This window comes from Monodon monoceros, unplaced genomic scaffold, assembly GCF_005190385.1.
Source record: "Monodon monoceros isolate NGI ecotype Baffin Bay Population unplaced genomic scaffold, NGI_Narwhal_1 Super_Scaffold_3, whole genome shotgun sequence".
NCBI classification, from domain to species: Eukaryota; Metazoa; Chordata; class Mammalia; order Artiodactyla; family Monodontidae; genus Monodon; species Monodon monoceros.
Window position 1 is genome coordinate 15,160,622 of NW_021703780.1, and position 20,302 is coordinate 15,180,923.

Consider the following 20,302-nt stretch of genomic DNA (forward strand, 5'->3'; position numbering starts at 1 on the left):
TATATTGGCCCTCCCTAATCCATCCACGTGGGCTGATTAGGTTGAGCATTATAACATCAGATGCTGGTGAATGGTATCAGACATCTGCCCTGCCATTTTCCCATTTTATCCCAATATCCTCCATTATAAAAATAAATTACTGCTGGAACATAGGCATTAACCCTGTGGATGGATGTGGCTGGTAGCAGTGCCATAATTTGAGGGCTCTTACCTGGAGGAAGTCAAAGGAGTTAGGCTGGATTTTCAGACTTCTTAAATGGTGAGACCTGTCAATCTCACCAGTCCCACTCAGTAACCAGGGCTTAGCCCGTTTATAGGGTTCCCTTGCCCCAGATGCATCTCTCCTCCAGACCATCGACCTCCTCCCCACCCACACATTGCCCCATCTTGTCAGTAGCAGGCCTTATTCCTCATTGTTTACAAACATTTTATTAAATAAAATGTCTTTTGCAATTAATTAGATTCTAATAGTATCAGGAATTAAAACTTTCTGTGAGTTGGTTCTCACTGATGAATATAAATTTTTAGTGTATTCTAAAAATAGTGGCTAAGAGCCTGTGTGGGGATGCAGGCTCCACCCCTTACTAGCTGTGTGACCTTAATTTCTGTACCTCAATTTTTCACCTGTAAAATGTGGATATTAATAGTCCCTATACCACGGGGTTCAGATGAGGATTAAATGAATTAATACATATAAAACACCTCCTTGAGTACTTCCTGTGTCTCAGTGTTCAAAATATTAGGTTGTTGGTAATAAAAATGCTAATAACTTAAAGTATATTCACTGTTCTGCTTCTGTTCCCTTTTTTCTAAGATGAGACAATCATAACATTCTCTAGGAGATATCCTCATATTGAAATAGATGTTATGATTGTCTTGTTGTCAATGGGATGAGAACACTTGAAATTAATTGGCCACATCCATTTTTTTTGGTATTGTACATTCTGTGAGTTTGGAAACATTTATGATGATATGTATCTACCAATACAGTATCATACAGAGTAGTTTCACTGCCCTGAAAATCCTCTGTGCTCTGCCTGTTTGTCCCTTCCTCCCCCTTAACCCCTGGCAACCACTGATCTTTTTACTGTCTTCATAATTTTGCCCTTTCCAGAATGTTATATAATTGCAATCAAACAGTATGTAGCCTTCTCAGATTGGCTTCTTTCGCTTAGTAATATGCAGGTAAGTGCCCTATCCATCTTTACAATAGGAATAGCCTTGTCATATGCAAGGTGCATATGGAAGATTATTGGCCAGGACTCTTACTCTGCCCCGGATAGTGCTTGGATAGATGCTACCACACTTTGCCTTGTGACTTGGACTTTTCGAGGTTCTTGTTTTCAACCCTACTTCTGTCTTATTTCTTCATTAGATGTGATAATATATTCAGTCTGGTTACAAGTTAAGCAGGTTTTGGAGTCAGTCTTTTTTTATAGGTGGTCTTCCATATCTCTGATGCATTATAGATCAAATAGTTTTACTCATACATGGAATTTATTTTTTCTCTCAAGTTCTAGGCAGATGCCCCATACAGATGCCATGAATTGACAACTGATTTTATTATTCATATTTTATAGATGAAGAAACTGAAAACTGGAGAGATTGAGACTTGCTTAGGACCACATAGGTGTGTCCAAGCTTCCTCATCTATAAAATGTTTTGAATTCTATAATTTTTTATTGTAAAATAAATACAACATAAAATTTACCACTTCACCATCTTAGGTGTACAATTCAATGGCATTAAGAACATTCACGATGCTGTGCGGCCATCACCACCATCCACTTGCTAAACTTTTGTCACCCTAAGCAGAAAACCTATAACAATTAAACAATAATTTTCCATTCCCCTCTTCTCCCAGCCCCTGATAACCTCTAATCTACTTTCTAGCCTGTGAATTTGCAGTCTAGACATTTCAAATAAGTGGAATCATACAGTATTTTCCTTTTGTGTCTGGCTTATTTCACTTAGTATAATGTTTTGAAGGTTCATCCATGTTGTAGCATGTATCAGAACGTCTCTTTATGGCTAAATAATATTCCATTGTGTACATATACCACATTTTGTTTATCCATTCATCTGTTGATGGACATTTGGCTTGTTTCCACCTTTTGGTTGTTGCAAATAATGCTACAGTGAACATCGGGGTACAATCCCTACTTTCGATTCTTTTGGGTACGTAGCTAGCAGTGGAATTGCTGGGTCATATGGCAATTCTATGTTTAGTTTTTGAGGAACTGCCAAACTGTAAAACTCTGTAATTTAATTAGACATTTATACTATTGTAAAGGATGGAAGTATTTTTTAATTTATTTTTTATTTAAAAAGATTTTTTTGTCTGCATTGGTTCTTTGTTGCTGCATGTGTGCTTTCTCTAGTTGCAGCGAGTGGAGGCTACTCTTTGTTGTGGTGCACAGGCTTCTCATTGCGGTGGCTTCTCTTGTTGCAGAGCACGGGCTCTAGGCGTGCAGGCTTCAGTAGTTGCAGCACGTGTGCTCTAGGCACGGCACGTGGGCCCTAGAGCGCACAGGCATCAGTAGTTGCGGTGTGTGGGCTCAGTCGCTGTGGCTCGCGGGCTCTAGAGCACATGGGCTTAGTTGCCCCGTGGCATGTGGGATCTTCCTGGACCAGGGCTCGAACCCGTGTCCCCTGCATTGGCAGGCAGATTCTTAACCATTGCACCACCAAGGTAGTCCCGTATGGAAGTATTTTAAATTTGGAAATTTGTTAAATCTGATGATGATTTGGTTCAACTTCCTCATTTTATAAAAAAGGAAACTGAGACCCAGAGACGTTTTGATCTTAGGTGATTTTGGAAGGCAATTTGTACTCATGTAATTCTTCCTCAGCATCCATTATAAATAATTATTGTTAGAAAATAGACATTCCAAGTAAGAATAAGTTTAATAACATTCCAAGTAAGAATAATTCTTAATTCCAAGTAAGAATTAAGTAAATGCAGTTTACTTGATAGGAATAATCTTTATCTAAATTGTATACCTCCGTTTTACATAATAGACTTCGTATTCACCTCTAACTCAACACTTACCAGCTAGGTGACTTTGAGGTCTATGTCATGAAAATATTTTATGTGGAACTCTTTAAGAGGGGATCTTGAGATGTATTAAATACTAATATTATGAATGGGTTAAATGACTAACTGGTGGAAACTAAAACTCATTGGCTGGACTCAGATAGAATTGGAGAGATTGTTTTTACTCTGAAAAAAATGTAGAATCAGATTAGTGGCAGCTCTATATCTTAGTAAGAAAAATTATCATTAGTCTTGTCCAATTCTTATTGCCTACCAAGTTCTTTTTTAGTTTTTAGTTTGTCATCCAGTGTTTTAGTTTTCTTCTACATTATGTTACATATATGATTAGCTTGTCTTCTGTGTCTTTGTTTTCATCTGCATCTTTGTGGGGAAGATCTTTTGAACAGAAATGGTCCCAAATCACCACTCTGTTTACACAAAGCAGAGAAGTGTCAACTTGGCATTGATTCTGTGGATTCTGTGAATCCACTTTTCATCCATCTGTGATTTTTCCATTGGCTACTGCTGTGTTTGTGGGTTTTCTGTGTCTGTCTTCCAGTATTAACAAAGAAAAGGGAATACTGAGTTTGGCATGTGTTAGTGATTATTGCTTTACTCTCTTCTGGTTCTCAAAGCACATGTCTGATTATTAAGGCTAGAATTTTGTTTGTCTCGTTTCCAGAACCTACTTTTTCAAATTAGTTTTTTGGAAAGTTGAGTTAAGATTATGCATCTCTAGTCCTTAAGAGTTTTTTTCTAATTTTCGTGATCCTTTTTACTTACTGTAACTGCAAGTTGCTTCAGTTCCTTGGTGGGTGAATGTGTCTGTTCTTGGATATTTGTATAGTTACCAAGTGGCTAGAGACTCTTACAAATGGTTTAAATGCCATTATTGTTCTCCTTCATAAAAAAAGTGAATACAATAGGGCTTTATTTTCCTGTTATCATCCGTTAATCCTACTGTATTCATTCATGTATTCAATATGTACTTATTTATGTACTGAGTATCTGTGTGTGCCAGGTGCAATTCCAGATGTGGCTTCAAGCTATGGTTCCATTTTTCTTTGAAAGCTCTTTTGTTCTCAGCATTTTTCACAAAAAGCCTCCTTTCTTTTTTAAAAAAAATAATTTTTGGCTGCGTTGGGTCTTCGCTGCTGTGTGTGGGCAAGGGGGGCTACTCTTCGTTCTGGTGCATGGGCTTCTCACTGCAGTGGCTTCTCTTGTTGTGGAGCACGAGCTCTAGGTGCGTGGGCTCAGTAGTTGTGGCACGTGGGCTCAGTGGTTGTGGTTCATGGGCTCTAGAGCGCAGGCTCAGTAGTTGTGGCGCACGGGCTTAGTTGCTCCGTGGCATGTGGAATCTTCCTGGACCAGGGATCGAACCCATGTCCCCTGCATTGGCAGGCAGATTCTTAACCACTGCGCCACCAGGGAAGTCCCTACAAAAGCCTCCTTTCATTTTGAGCCTTAACATTTATGAGACGGCTCTTCAAATTTCATCTTGCTCTTGCATTTGCCCTTGGTGAGATGCTCCCACTCCATCATTTCTATCTAATTATTAAGGTCTTATCTCACCAGAGCTCCTGTGTAGCTATTTGGTTTCTTTTAGTGTTTTTACTTTTTAAGACTGGGTGATACTAAATGACTTTATCATGAGTTCAGTTTTATTTTTTAACACCTCCCATCTCTCATTAGTCACCTTCCTTTTCATAGTTTCTGATCACAAGCTCATTCTTATCATCTGTGTGTGTGTGTTTTCTTTTTAAGCCTGATTTTCTGGTGCTTTGTGGTAAATGTATGACTAAGTCTAGGGTTTCCTTCCCAAGCTCTTCTGTGCTTTCAGATTTTCTCCTTGGCTTCACACTTCTTCAACTTTACCATCCCATTCATTTTGTTGATCAGTTTTAAACCTAACACAGCACCCTCTAGATGTTACAGCTCTCCTCTGAAAAACTGAAGTGTCTGCAAGAAAAGACATTTATTAGAAGTTGGGTGAGATTTCTAAAGGGACCTGAATAAGAGGCACAGTGTTCATAAGTGTTTTCCTCTTCCTCTCTGCAAGTCCATTTCCTCATCTATAAAAGGGGGATAGTAATGGAATGATGGTCCCAGAGCTGCTGTAGAGAATAAATGAGTTAATATTGTGTATGTCACAGAGTGCATTCAATGAATTATTATGCCATTATTGTTATTCTTCTTGTTATTCATCACTACCACCCCCAAAGCTTGTCCCCAGTTTTCTAAACTAAACTAAGAAAGAATCTTCCAGAACCCAGATCACGTCTTGGAGTGAGTGCACAATAATATCACTCTGTTTTCTTTTCATCTTTATTCACATCTTTTTCAGTGTGTTTCCTTCCTTATTGTCCTAGATTCTAGACAGTTGTATAGAAATTTGATAATCAAGGCAAATTCCTTACCCCACCTATCATATCAGTTTCCTTCATACAGTATATTCTTACTCAAAGCATCAATCCGCCTTCTCTGAACACCTCCAAGGAGATTGTGACTTGCTGAGATGGAGCATTCAGAGTTGCTGCTTCAAAGAGAAAAGATTCCCATGGTGATGGGGGGATTGAAATCTATTTAATAACATGATTATGTTTTTACATAAATAATGGTATTCTAGGAGTAAAAAGGCCTGATCCTGTCACATACTCACTAACCATGTGTTATGCAGACTCCTAACTTCTGTTGGTCTCAATATAACAGTGTTAGGCTAGATAACCTCAAAAGTTGTTTCCAAGTTTGAAATGCTGTGGTTCTCATCAGCTATCTTGAGAGCAACCCCCCTGCTGATGGCCATCTCTGTTTGGGTATATTTACTATAGCAGATGTTAATTCCAGTCAGTTTAGTTTAATTGCATTTTAATTAGCTGCAGAAGACCTTTGTTCTTTGAGATAGTGGAAAGCAAATTAATTTTGGCATAATTAAAAATGCAGTGGGTTGTAAAAGTTAAAACAGTTTGATTTAGCTCAGCTGATAATTAAATTAGCTTGAGTGCATGGCATTTCCCACAATAATAAACGTGCCTCCGATGTCTTTTTTGGTACAGCCTCACAATGGTAGAAGATGGCAGAAAAACAACTTGTGTTAGCTGAGAAAATATCTAGCCAAATAAAAAGTAAGCTTCACATATCTAGTTCCAGGGGGGAAAACCAAGGGTCTGGAGTTTAGTTTTTGAAAGCTGAAAACAGTTATTGGGGTCAGACGTGGTCTGTAGGTTTCACGACAGTTTTATTTTCTTGGAATGTGTCTATGTCCTAATAATTGTCAGAGTATAGAAGTAGAAAATAGTTTTAAATAGCATTTCCTGCCTTATGTAATTTACATGAAGAAGCAGAATCTGAAGATCAAATAGTCGTGGGGCTTTACTTCAGTAATCAATTCTAATTTTCATAAGTAAATTCCAGTTCAAGTCTGTGACTTCGTCTGTCTCTGATGTAAGTATGTTACAATTAATCACTTTTCCATCATGTCCATATTAAAGTGTTGAGGGTACTGTTCTCTTTTTCTAGGTTTCTGAGCTTTGCCCCATCTCAAGGCGGCAGAAAGTTTTCATCACTGCTGATACAGAAGAAATTATTTGAATATGCATCAGTTCTTTTTTTTTTTTTTTCCATCTTTGGAAGAGAAATTGGGAGGAGGAAGAAACTGAACCTTAAATGTTTTGGATAATGTGCATTTTGTTTATCTACATAATACCTGTGTTTCCTGAGCCCAAAGCCAGGAGGTAGAATTGAATTCACAGTCATAGTAATAAAAAGTGTTTTAGAAAGTCCCCCGTTCAACCCAGGGGCTCTCCTTCCCTTCAAACTCCTCTCAGATGATTGGTGTGGAGGAGAAGACAGCTCTTGTTCATGTGATAGCGCTTTGGCTACCCCCTGGTATCCATTAATACGTTCCTTTTTGGCTTGGCTTCTGGGAAGTCCTGTTAGCTGCCGGGGCTGCCAATTTCTGATGGCTCTTCAGCTTTTTTCACCTTTTCTACCACTCTGGCTTCTAGGCCCTGCTTGTGGTATACTCTGTTACCTAAGGTATATGAAGCAAAATGGTGCTCTTAATGGCACATTGGAATGTTAATAATTAAAAAAAAGCAAGACAACTCTTTTAGCTTCTTTTGACTTTTACTTGTAGCTGCTTTTCTGGGAGCCAGGCTGAAGGATAATGTGAAGGACAGGTGCCATATTGTATTCAGATCCCTTTTCAGTGTAACCTGGCCAGAATTGTATGTCTAGATCCCTGTTCTGTTGTGGGAAGCTCTTCTCCAAGAGACTCCAAGATGCCCTATACAAATATCTCTCTGAAGAGTTGTGTCTGTTCTCTGAAAATATCTAGACGCAGGGCTGAACAATATAGAACCTTGCCATAGATGCTTTCATTATCTTTTATTACCATAGGGAATTGATCTACAGATACTTTTGTTTTGTTTTGTTTTGCGGTAGGCGGGCCTCTCACTGTTGTGGCCTCTCCCGCTGCGGAGCACAGGCTCCGGACGCGCAGGCTCAGCGGCCATGGGTCACGGGCCCAGCCGCTCCGCGGCATCTTCCCGGACCGGGGCACGAACCCGCGTCCGCTACATCGGCAGGCGGACTCTCAACCGCTGCACCACCAGGGAAGCCCTACAGATATTATTTCTTACGTTGCTTCACTCATTTACTCAATGAATACTATGTTCCAGGTACATGTCTAGGTCAGTAGTTGTCAGCTGGGTGACTACATCCAACTGCATCTCTACCAGGAAATCTTGACAGTTTCACCTTCAGACTATGCTCCACATTTTTAGTACTTCCACTTCTAACGTATATCATCTTGGATTAGACGTATCATCTTGGGTTAGATAACTGCAATAGCCTCTTACTAGATCTCTGTGCTGCCACTTCGTTCTGCTACCACCTATTTTTCCTACAGTAGCCAGAATAATCTTCTAAAAGTGGAAGTCATATCACAGCACTCCCCTGATCAAAATGGCCTTCTCCTCCAATGGCTTCTCACCACGTTTAGGCCTTATCGTCGTCATCTGCGACCAGACCCTTGACGACTATCCCCAGATTATTTCCTGTGCTGCTCCCCTCTGCTTACTTAGCTCCGTGTAAGACTGGACTGCCTTATTACCTGTGTAAATCCCTTCTTTTGCATTATTTGGATAAAAGTTGGAAATCTTTCAGACCAAACACCATGTGTAGGTTGGCTGCGTATTCACGGTTCTCACTTATAGACTTAAATGTGATTTTTAAAATTGCACAGCTATAAAAAACCCTCAAAAACAGAAGTGATGTTTGCTCAGTATCATTTGGTTCTTACAAATGTTAACAGTCCCAAAGGCTTATCTTTCCCAATTCTAACCAAATTAATACTGTAGTCACCCAGTTGAAAGAGTAGAAAGTGTGCATTTGAGCTGAGCCGTCTCTGTCATGAATCAAAAATAGAGAAGGCAGAGAGAAAAACACATTAAGTATTCTTCGTGTCTTCAGGCCCAGAAACACCAATGTACCTTTTCTTCTCGTTCAGAAATGTCCATCATGAATTTCTGCAGCGTGTGGCTGTTTGACTATAAGGGAGAAATCTCTGCGGTCCCGTCTGTACATCCAGTAAGAGAAATTGAGTCACTACTCCTTTGAATACTCATTCCCTAACTCCTTGCTAACTTAGTTTGCTCCTTACTTTAACATAGAAATATGAACTGAGAGGACTTTAATGAATTTGGCTAGATTGCCCCCACCCCATCCCCTACCCTCCTACCCACCAGGATAGTCATTTACTCTGCCTTTAATGGTTTATCAAGAAGGCAATAATGACACACCTTTTTTGGCAAGTATCTTTTACATAAGCAGAGCAGTATTTAAAAGTTGTAGGACACGCTCAAGTACCTGTGTAAAAAAAAAAAAAAAATCTGTGCCCCAAAACAAATGTTCCATAAACAAAAGATATTGTGTTGCTACTGTGGGTACCTCCTGTATGGATAGACATTTCTCCAGGCTTTAATCATGTGATTCTAACTAGCGGGACTTTCTTTTTATTGAAATTATTTAAAAGGGAGGCTGATGGGAGAAGGGGGCCCCGTTTGAGAGAAGTCATTGGTTTAAATTAGTAGATATCTGGTCTTCCTTTTCTCCCCGAGCCCCCCTGCATTTATAAAAGGAAATTTTTTGATCCGCTGGGATGGAGGGGAATATAGTGAATGCATCCCATCTGATGGTACTGATTGGCCTAGTGAGGGGGGCTTGGAAGCCTGCTAGGGAGACCCAGAAACACCTCCTTGTGATGTGCTGTGTTTCTGAGTGGAACCTAAGCCTGTCCTCTAGGGTAGCTCTCCCTGGAGTTGAAGAACCCAGACAGATATGCAAGAAGCAGTTAATGAATAGTAAACTAGAATATATAACCAAATACTAAGTACTCTTTAGAAGAAGAGGTAGACATTTGTGAATGTGACTTCCGGGGTAAATACCTGTCTGTATATAGGATGTTCAGGAAGTGGGAAGAGTTGATCAGCAAATCTGTTTGAAAGAACCATCCCTTCTATTACAGTTTTGACTTCTCCTTGTGCTGTGTGAGTTCTGTCCTTCACGTTCCCACCCGGTGCTCCATACCTGTCTGTGCTGGACTTGGTTTTATATATTTATGTGTTCACTCTCAGTTTGGCTTGCTTTCAATGATGTAAACAGATTTCAGGGGGGTGGGGAAGGCTTTGATTTACAGTGCTTACCAATTTCTGTGGTGTAAATACTTCCACTGTGGCTGATTTCCAGCAGCCAGTGTGATGTCGCTGAACATGGAGTTGGAAAGAGATGCAGTGGGTTCTTGTGAACTGGCAAGAACCCACTTCTGGAGGTGACTGCCAGTATCCTTGCTCAGTGTTTCCTCTAAGTGCAGAATCTTTATTCTAATATCTGGAAGGAGACTCTTCTTTCAGTTTTACACCTCGTAAACTCTGGCTACCTACAGAATTGCTATTCCAGGGATTTCTTTTTTTTTTTTAATCTGTGTTTATGTGATGCTTTAGCTCTTTCTAACTTAATCTCGTTGTGTTTCATCTCAGCATGTCACCTGCTTTGTACTGTGATTAGGAGGGACTAGTTTTACCTTCTGATTTTAGAGCTGATTAAAAGGGGAAACTTTAATTGTGGATACTTGGACAAAAAAGCATAAAAAACGTTCTGTATATAAGAATGTTTCTGTATTTTAAAATCTTTCTTACTTCCATCCCCTAAGATCTGTTCACAGATATTTGTTAATAGTTTTATTTTTGTTATCTTGTGAGATGTTTTGTCAGTTATTACATAGCTTATTATTATTACTTTTTACATTGTATTTAAACATCTCTTTCCCTTCTCATACTGTGAGATTTCCCAGGAGCAAAGCCTCTATACACAGGGTGTCCAGTAAGTAGCTGAAATTGATCATTTGTTGAATGAACAATGAATAATAGACATTTGTCTAATTTTCAGTCTTATCATCACAAGAGGTCAGACCTGAGGAAGAAATTTGGAATAGTCCAAATTAAAATGAGAGTTGAGGCTTAGTCATGGCGTGAGCTCTATAAATAAGTAAAATCTAGGACTAAGTCTTAGATACCATCCATCGTTGGAGCAAAGGAAGCAGTATTAATGATAAAGGGGAAAGGAAGATTGTGGGAAGAAAACAGAGAGGCCAGTGCCTTAGATAGAGTTACAAGAAGAGTATCAGATAAAAGATGGATTGAGAAACATTTGTTGGATGTGACTAGAGGGATGTCAGTTGTACCTTTCAGAGAGCAGTTTATTTAATGTGTTGGGAGTAAAAACTTTGTTTTAAAGACTTAAGGAGGATATGAGGGGATAGGAATGGGAATCAGAGAATGTGGATCGCTCACCCAAGGATTAAGATGAGATAGGAAGTGAATGAATGTTAGGTATAGAGAGAAAGTAGGATTCTAGAAGGGGTACTTATTCATTTAAATGTTAGAAACATTTTTCATCATTGCCCTTGTAAGTGACACTTCATAAAAGAGGTTTAGTTTTGAAAGTGCTATATGTAAAAGCCCATGTTTTGCCAAGTTGACATCTTTTCAGATGTAGAGAGCCCTGATTGAGGTGGGTGGAGATCTGTGGTCTAATATAGATCATGACATACTTTCAACACCAGGACTGATATTGGATGATTTTAGTGTGCACATCTATTGATGAGAGTCCCAGAAGGGAATTTTGGTGCAAGGCAGTTCAAGATGGTATTATTACTGTATGTATTATAAATCAGTTATTTGCAGAGCAGTCTGTCTGTGCTTTTGAAAAACCCAGGAATTACTACTTTATATCAATAGGTAACATCCCATCACTGTGTCAGGTATATTGGAGCACACAAATAGAGTAAGAAATAGCTCTTGCCTACAGTCTGAAGAGAGAAAGACCATCTTTACGAAATGAATAGAGAACAGCAGTGAACAAGATGCATGTTCTGTGACTCCAAAAATTAAGACAAGCACGTGAAAGTAGGTCCTTTAGGAATGGATAGGCTACGGCTTGGTAGAGAAGAGAGGGGGTTTTTAGGGGGAAGGAAAAGCACAGAATGAGAACTGTATATTTGGAAAAGAAGGTGAAACAAAGGGGAAATTTGAATATATATCAATGTTATAAAAAGTAAATGATTTTCCAGGGGACAGCTTAGTTCCAAAATTATTTTTAGTCTGTTGTTCATATGCCAGACTGAAAGTAGCCTTTCAGTCAGCTTTGAACGGCTGTGTTCAAAGGCAGAAAGACCAAAGGACGATTCTTCCCCCTGTATCAGGGAAGAGATCTTGTCCCAGCAACCCCTTGGTGGACCTCCTGTTGGCAGGACTCGTGTCACATACCCAAGCCTTAGCTGCAGGGAAGGCGGAGAAAGCAAGTCTCTGGAATATTCCACCTCTATAGAGATAGATAAGAGTTCTCAGTAAGGAGGGTTGACGGGGTAAGGATAGATATTGAGTAGATAACACTAGAATTGGCTGGAGTAGCCAATTTCATTTCTGAATTGAGTCACATCCACCTCCTAGTAACTCCACTTTTGGTGTTTGTTAAGCTCTATAGGTTATTCCTACAGAACAAGACTTCTAATGAAAGAAATGAGTAGAAGCCTGTAATGTCTCGCTTCTGCCTCTCCTTCCACACTCCTTTTCATTGTCATTTATGTACTGTCATAGTGGAGAAAACTACAGACGATCTCTGTTTTCTGTGTCTCTGACTCTTCCCTAGCGTTTGCATTGGACTGTGTGTCATAGCTGCACTGCATACTAAGGCCCTTTTGTTAATAGGAGTTCATCAGAATCTTTCATTGCTCCCCTATTTATTGTTTCTGTTTCTATTGTGCCACCCAGATACCTGAAATAATAAGGGGGTAGAAACAAGTCAGAACATCCACCAAATAATTTTAATTGATTAGAGCTATGAAGACAGGTTGCATACTTGAATCTTTTTAAGGTGATCGGTAGGGATGCTATAAATTTTATAATATCTCTTAATTTTCCTTTCCTTTCCCTCCATTATCATCAAACTTTTAGAAGACCTGTGATTTAGAATGGTAAGTAGATATTTAAGGTGGGAATCCTTAGTGCTAAGTTACATGCCAGACTTCATTTCTTTGGGCTTAGTATTTGCAAAGCAGTTTAAAGAGTTCGGGAGAAAACATAAATGGTGTGGAAATCAAAGGTCAAGGTCTTGAGGCATATGTGTGTCAGTGTCTCCTTAACATTTTAATCATCCTGTCCCAAAATTTCGGGTATCTTAGAGGGTTCACCTCTCGGAGCCTGAGGACCTGTGAATTATGAGCTTCCCTTTTCTGATTGTATTTGGCCCATCATTCTCTAGTTCCTGCCCTCCAGAATTACTAGATAAGAAAACAGGTTTAAGGATGCTCTTTTTGAATGAAAATCTATAATAAGCATAGGTCCCATTGTTGCATTTTCTAGATGAAACATTATTGGAGACAGTGTTTCCTGGAAGATTTCAGACTTTTTTTCCCCCCGGTACTGAATTTGTAAAATTATTACCTTTAAAATTAAGCTCATACTTAATACCTTCATTTTGTTTTTGCACCATTCTTTGGGGTTTTTATTTTTTGCTTTTTGCATGGAAATTTCCAAGAATCGCAAGCCTTAAGAGATTTGAAACTAGAATCTCATCAGTTCAAAATTTGCAAAATACATTGGTTCAGGGAAAAAAGGGCTACTCTACCTCTTAAATAACATCATTTTCCACATGATATTTTCCACTAAAGGTTATGTTATATGACAAGAATATGGAGTCTGTTATTGACTAGAAAATGGAAAACTGAACAAGATTTGTAAACACTCGCATAGAAAGACAGTTGCACATCTCCCAAACCGTATCTTCTTTTCTGCATGCCACATGGATCTAGCCAGTGTGGTGTATGATCATTTTATGGCCTGTGAAGGTCCCTACCTTTTGTTTTCAGAGCATGTGGGTCTTTTACAAATCGTCCCTCACTAGCACATTGGCAGGGCAACAGAATATCCAAATTGACAGCTAATCCGACTTCTTGGCTGAGCCACACCAGACACTGTTTGGTCCTAAAACCATTTGATTCTTCTTCTTTAATTTCTCTCTAAACAACAGAAGAAACCTCACTACCTGTTTATCAGTGCCTGAAAGGACAAAATCTTTTGTGGACTTCTTTTGTTTTGGTTGGTTCTTCATGTCCAATTTTTCTCCAAGATGGTATCCAGAATAATTGTAGAAGGGACTTGGGCTTTTTGCCTATTTCGAATGCTGAAAGGTGAGAAATATTCCAAGAGTTGTATATTTTGGTTAGTAAGAAGCCTCCTTATCTGTTCATAAGGGCAATGGTGGCCTATTCCATGAGTACGTACTTTGGGGAAGTGTGGCAGGGCTGGGTGACCTTGTAGGTCTGGATCCACTGTGAAGACCAGTAGTAGAAATCATCGCCATTGGCTGTACTAAGCTTCCATAAGTGTCGACCTATAAAAGAATAAATGTAGGAGAGAAAGCAAAGCCTCAAGCTTGAATGAAAGATAGATAGACCACCACATTTTCTTCCTTTACGCTTTAGAAGTTCACCTGGACCCCTACAGAACGTGGTGTCCTGTCGCAGACTGTCAGACGGTATGCCCCGTCGCATCAAGTGAGCCAGGACAGCCCGTGCTCGTGGAGTGCCCTTCTTGCCACCTGAAGTTCTGCTCGTGCTGCAAGGATGCTTGGCATGCAGAGGTCTCCTGCAGAGACAGTCAGCCTAGGGTCCTGCCAACAGAGCACGGGTAAGAAAGGAAACTTCGTCTTGGGATTATTCACTAGTGTTCTTAGAAATATGTTGCTTGGAGAAGGAGTTATATTGTGATGAAATTTCAAGGTAAGTTATTTCCCTGCAGAGGTTTCCTGAGAAGTGTCTCAGAATTGGTAAGTTATTAACAAAGAATAACCAAATAAGCATGTCTAAAGGGATTTTAGTTATTTACCCCCAGAGAATCTTCCAGATACGGCTGACGTTAGAGTCTATATGAGTTTTGATTTCTTTTTAGGTAGGAGGCATGTGGTCCCTTGGTTCTCCGTAGGAAGTCATGACTTTTGTCCACAGCCGTTTGCTTAGGTACCGTGACCGCCTACAATTGATACACCTCATTCTTCCTGCTTGTGAAGAGGTGCAGAAATGATTTTCTTCCCTGACTCACTTGCCAGCTTGTGAGGTGTGCCAGTCATATCAAAAGGAACACAGCAGTAGAAACAACAGCCATTCAGTGTAGTAGGCTGCTAAAATTCGTGAGTACTAGAGAAAGAGAGCTTATCTTTCAGTACGTTGTGCTCTGAAAAAAAACAGTGCTGAGGTTGAGATTTTGTTATGATGAGAAGCAATGCACTCTGTACCTTCTAGGACGGAGCGTTTTTATGGCAGCAGCAGGGCCTAGAGTGAGAGACCTTTGTGTCGGATCCCTTGCTTTGCTTGAGGCTATGGCTGTTTTGCATCAGCAAGATCAGAAATACCAGTGTTACCGTCCCGCTGGCTTAATCACCCAGCACCCTCGCAGTGTGGAGAGCCATTCTCCAGGAACAGAAATGCTACCTGGCTGTGATGCTGTGCTTGAAGTGCAGACCAAACACATCAAGAGGAGAAAAAGAGCTAACACACGTGGCAGGCATGTGCCCGCTTAGCCGGTACCTGCTACATTGTCACTGCCACGCAGCAAGGTCCCCGGGGAATCACAGGACAATGTAAAGATCCTAGAGGAGAGGTGGATTGAGTTCTGACATTGTCGCTTGGTATCTGTGACTTCATGCAAGTCATTCAGCCTCTATGAGTCATTTCTCTATTTGAAAAAAAAGAGAGGAATGAAAACGGTGGCTGTCCCCCTGCTGTGTAGGGTTATTATGAGCACCAAATCCAGTCATAGGTTTGAGCACACTTTGTGAAACTGATGTTTCCACGTGCTGGGTGGTGGTTTTGATGAACAGTAGCTAAAATGCAACTCAGTGCTCTGGCTCACCCAGGCCTCCCCCCACCTCAGCTTGTTCTACTTATTTTCTACGCCCCTTGAGCCTGTGAGCCTTGCTGGCCTATTCGTCTATTCAATGATATTGGGCATTTATTTGAAAGAATTGATGATTGACTCCCTCCAATCCCCTCCGTTTGTTTATTTGCACAGATCATTAGATAGATGATCTCTACCCCCCCCCCCCCGTTTGATCCTGAGCTGTTTTTTCCACTGTGTGGCAGACTTCTTGTACTTTTTATTCAGACAGGGTGTGCTCAGAGAATGAAAGACTAATTTGGCAAAACAATGAATTCAATCAGCTGTGGAAAATACAATTATGTAATTCACTCAAAGCCAAAGATAAATAAATTAAGGTTCTTCTTTGTTTTGAGTTAACTGAACAACAAATAATCGGCATCTCTCCTACTGTTACCCGCACCCTTCTCCTGGGATGGGGAATCAAGCACAGATAGAAGAGAGTTCACTCCCTACCCAATAGGAGCCCTGGGAATTCAGTTGATGACCATAAAGTTGAGTCTAGAAGAGCATATTTAGCTGATTAATTAATTATATTCAGCCCACTTTTCCCATAGCTCTGGTTAGTGCACACCTTGCGGTCCTTGCTTTTTAAAAAACCAGGCAGCATTCTCCATCCCTCCCCTATAATTTCTCATTCATTTTGTTTCTAGGGCCCTCTTCGTGACGGAGGCAGAAGCCCCCATTAAGCAATGCCCAGTGTGCCGGGTTTATATTGAACGCAACGAAGGCTGTGCTCAGATGATGTGTAAGAACTGCAAGCACACATTTTGCTGGTACTGCCTCCAGAACTTGGACGTAAGTTCCACCTGGAAGAGTCTCCCCGTGTGGTCCTTCTCTATCCTGTGTCTGTGCGACAGCCAGTATCTGATGGGCTGTTCTTGTTCGCCAAAGAAATTTATTTTTCTTAATGAGACATCCTGAGCCTGCTACTTTAGATACCTTTCTTTGATTACCTTAGGTGTGTCACCTTAACTTTAAAGGCAAGCTTTTGTTTTAGGGACATTTCCTGCTTTGGGGGCATGGTCTCATTTTATTATGTAAAGGACTATTAGTGTAGTAGTTTTATATTGCTTTTGTAACCAACTACCACAGACTTGTGGCTTAAAGCAACACAAATTTACTATCATTAGTTCTGTCCATTGGAGGTCTGATATGGATCTCACTGGATTAAAATCAAGGTGTCCTCAGGACTGCGTTCTTTCTGGTGGCTCTAGGAGAGGATCCATTTCTTTGCCTATTTTAGCTTCTAGAGGCTGCCTGCATTCATTGGCTTATGCTCCTTTTTCCATCTTCAAAGGCAGCATCATCACATCTCTCTGACCCTTCTTCCATGGTCTTAACTTCCAGAGTGATTCCCTCCGACAAGCTGGGAAAACTTGTCTGCCTTTAAGGATCCGTGTGATTAGGTTGGGTCCATCTGGATAATGCAGGATAATCTCCCCCATCTCGGGGTCTTTAACCACACTCGCAAAATCCCTTCTGCCATGTAAGGTAACATATTCACAAGTTATGGGGAATAGGCCATTGGCATCTCTAGAGGAGCAGTTATTCTGCCTACCATGATTAGATTGTTTTCTTTCTTTTTGAATTTAAGGAAAAAAGCCATTCAAATAAATGGTATCTCTTAATTACTATCTCATTCATTGGCATGAAAGCAGGATCATTAGTTACTGCTTTCTCAGAGTTCCCTTCCCACATAAAGGGGTCTCGTCTAATTCTTTTCCCCCGCCATTCGTGAAGTGTGTCTTCTCAAATTCAGGTGCAACTCCGTTCAGTCCAGTGCTGAGGCTAATGGTAACCTCACAGTTAAAAGGTGATGTGAAGGATTGGAGAGAGTTTTTTCAATTCTAGCGTTTTACAGTTTGGGGTGGCATAAGTTGCTTATAGATATTCCCTATTTTGGCAATTTGGACCCATAAGATGTGTTCATATCGGTGTAAGCCCTCAGTCATGGTTGGATGGGTGGCCGTTCTTTTCTCAACTTTTCATTTTAACTGCTTAGTTTGCTTTAATTTCATAGGCCATTTGTGTAGTGCTTTAGTATTATACACACCCGGCGAGTGAGTGCAGCTAACATGGCATGCGTGCTGGCCACCACATGCCTGATTTTTAACTGAAAATTAGATAAGTTGTTTAGGCTGACATCTGTGAGTAAGAATCTTAATCAGCTTGATGTCAGGATTTCAGGAAGAGGTATGCACTGGGGAGGAGAAAGTTGACATTTTAGACTCTAGAAGCCCAGCAGGTCAGATTGAAAGACATGTTTTCATTCTTTAGAAAAAATCCTATTTATTATAACCCTTTGAATTACAATTATGTTTGATATTTGAGACCTCTCCTAATTCCAGATGAACGATACTCTGGATGAGGGTGTGACTCACGATTGTACACCCCTCATGCTTTATAAATGAAAAATCTTTTCTGATTTCCTTCAGGTTTAACCAAAACAGTAATTGGATTCATATCCACTAGGAGGCTGAGCCCATGAGGTTCTCTTTAGGAGGCAAGAGAGTAAGGGAATAAATATGTGTGCCAGATCACTCCTTCCTTTGGCTGAAATATGTTTTGGGTATGGTGTTGCAAAGAACACAGTGTTCCGTCACTTGTGCTGTTCTGGTACGCGAGTAAAACGCTACAGATGTGAAATTGCTAGATACACAGCATCTTCTTCTGGTCATTGTGTTTTGAGGTTTCATTTTTCTCAGTTTTAGCCAAGGGACATTGGCTTGTGGATAATGATGTTTTCCTGTAGACAAGTGTTCCACGTCAGATGGTGGGGTTGATCTTTGTTTATAGGAAAGTTTTAGAGCATGGGTCTAGGAGAAGGGTGGTTATCCAAAAGCCAAGCCTGAGACAGACACCAAAAAGAGTGATTTTGAGTTTTGCTGTGGGGAGTTGGGTTTGTTTCTGCCTTGATTCTCATCTCTGCTGTTTCAGAGGATGAGAGAGTCCTCGTCCTCTGCTTTGGGAACTTTAGAGACTTGTCCCCTTCATTTATATCTTCTCCCTCCTATGACTTCAGCTTCCATTCTCTACTCTCTAACCTACCCACGCATTCAACTGTATCCCATTTAAAAACGAGTAACACTTTTCTCAAGCCTACATCTTTTCCTTACTGCCATTCTATTTCTCTCCTTCCTTTAGAAGCCAAGACTCAAATAAGCATAATCGCCTCTAGCCATTGACACTCCAGTCACTGCAGTGACTCAGATTGCCACCTAGACACACCCTGACTGCATGCTTCCAAGACTGTGAGAGATTCCTTTTGGGTAAAATCCAGTGGATACTTTATTCCTCATCTTACCTGGATTCTCCGCTGCCTTTCACATCTCAACCACCTCTGCTCCAGTGATACCATCTCTTCTGATTTCCCGTCTTTGTTTCTGGCCACTGCTCAGTTTCCTTTCCAGGTTTTCCCTTGGCCCTCTCTTAAATGTTTGTGTTCAATAACCTCTTCACTTCTCAGTCTGCACCCTCTGTCTGGGTAATCTCATCTACTTCTGTGGTTTCTTCAGCCCGAGGACGTTGCTTCCCAAGTCTTTTCCCCAAAATCCAGATCGATGTAATCAACTGTCTTTTGAACAGTAGTGCTTAAATGTCTCAAGTATCTCTCAAGTTCAACACGTCCAAACTGCCAATAAAATGCATCTCTATGTTGTCACTTCCCTCAATAAAGCCTTCTATGCAGTGCTTCTCCCTCATCTGTGATTTCTTCTCCCTGTTTCCCCATCTAGTTAGTTACCTTCTTAATTCTTCATGGCTGTATTTACCTCTTCTCCATCTCAGCCACTGGCATTTTATCTCAGCTGATTGACTACGAAGCCTTTTAGCTGCCTCATTCGTGGTCCTCTCATTCCATACTGCACCTCTGCTAGAGCTACCTTTCAAAGGTAATTGGTCTGGTCATTAATCTTGTTTAGAATCAATGGAGTCTCAAGAACTGTCATCTGTTTTCACTCGATGACTTGTAAAATTACTAAGATACTGTCTAAGGATTGTCAGCTTGGAGTTTCCACGGGCTGTCGTTAATATCACCAGAAAGAGCCTTTGCTTCCAGTGAGGTGATCTGACGGGGTTCGTATCCATTTCTCAACTCAAGAGTGCGTGTTTACCGAAACCTCTCTTTGCTTTTCAGAATGACATTTTCCTCAGACATTATGACAAAGGGCCGTGTAGGAATAAGCTCGGCCACTCGAGAGCCTCAGTGATGTGGAACCGAACACAGGTACCCTGACCTTGAAAGGAACGTGAGAGAAACCAGACTTAGGATGGGTTAAAAAGCCCACCTACTTATCCTCCCCACTCCATTCCCTACTTACCCAGCCCAGCCTGAGAGGTTCTGGGGAACTTTTGGGGCCTGAAGTTAATTCATGAGCACAGTCTCCTAGAGGAGAGGTGGAGGGGCAGGGCGACAGAGCAGCCAAGTAATTAACAGTGACCAGCAGAATGAAGACGAATGCTCGTTCTTCCTGAAAAAATGGAGAGAATGACCTTCCCAAAGCCCTTTGAGGCATATTTGCTATGAAAGGCAGGGCTCTAAAATCCCATGAGCCGGACTTCCCTGGTGGCACACATTGTCCGCCTGCCAATGCAGGGGACACGGGTTCGAGCCCTGGTCCAGGAGGATCCCACATGCCGTGGAGCAACAAAGCCCACGTGCCACAGCTACTGAGCCTGTGCTCTAGAGCCTGTGAGCCACAACTACTGAAGCCCGTGCGCCTAGAGCCTGTGCTCTGCAACAAGAGAAGCCACCGCAGTGAGAAGCTCGTGC

General features: G+C 40.9%; 1 protein-coding gene across 2 annotated transcripts in view; it reads left to right on the forward strand.

The window, feature by feature from the left end:
• Nucleotides 1-20,302, forward strand: part of RNF144B (ring finger protein 144B) — an 83,443-nt gene that overhangs the window by 55,683 nt on the left and 7,458 nt on the right. For both annotated transcript variants that reach the window (XR_003796605.1, XM_029242122.1), the window contains exons 5-7: nucleotides 14,079-14,283; nucleotides 16,182-16,326; nucleotides 19,667-19,756. Coding sequence is in view for 1 of the 2 variants with exons in the window: in XM_029242122.1 (XP_029097955.1) it covers nucleotides 14,079-14,283; nucleotides 16,182-16,326; nucleotides 19,667-19,756 (440 nt within the window). In the remaining variant the exon portion in view is untranslated. The remainder of the gene's footprint in view (nucleotides 1-14,078; nucleotides 14,284-16,181; nucleotides 16,327-19,666; nucleotides 19,757-20,302) is intronic.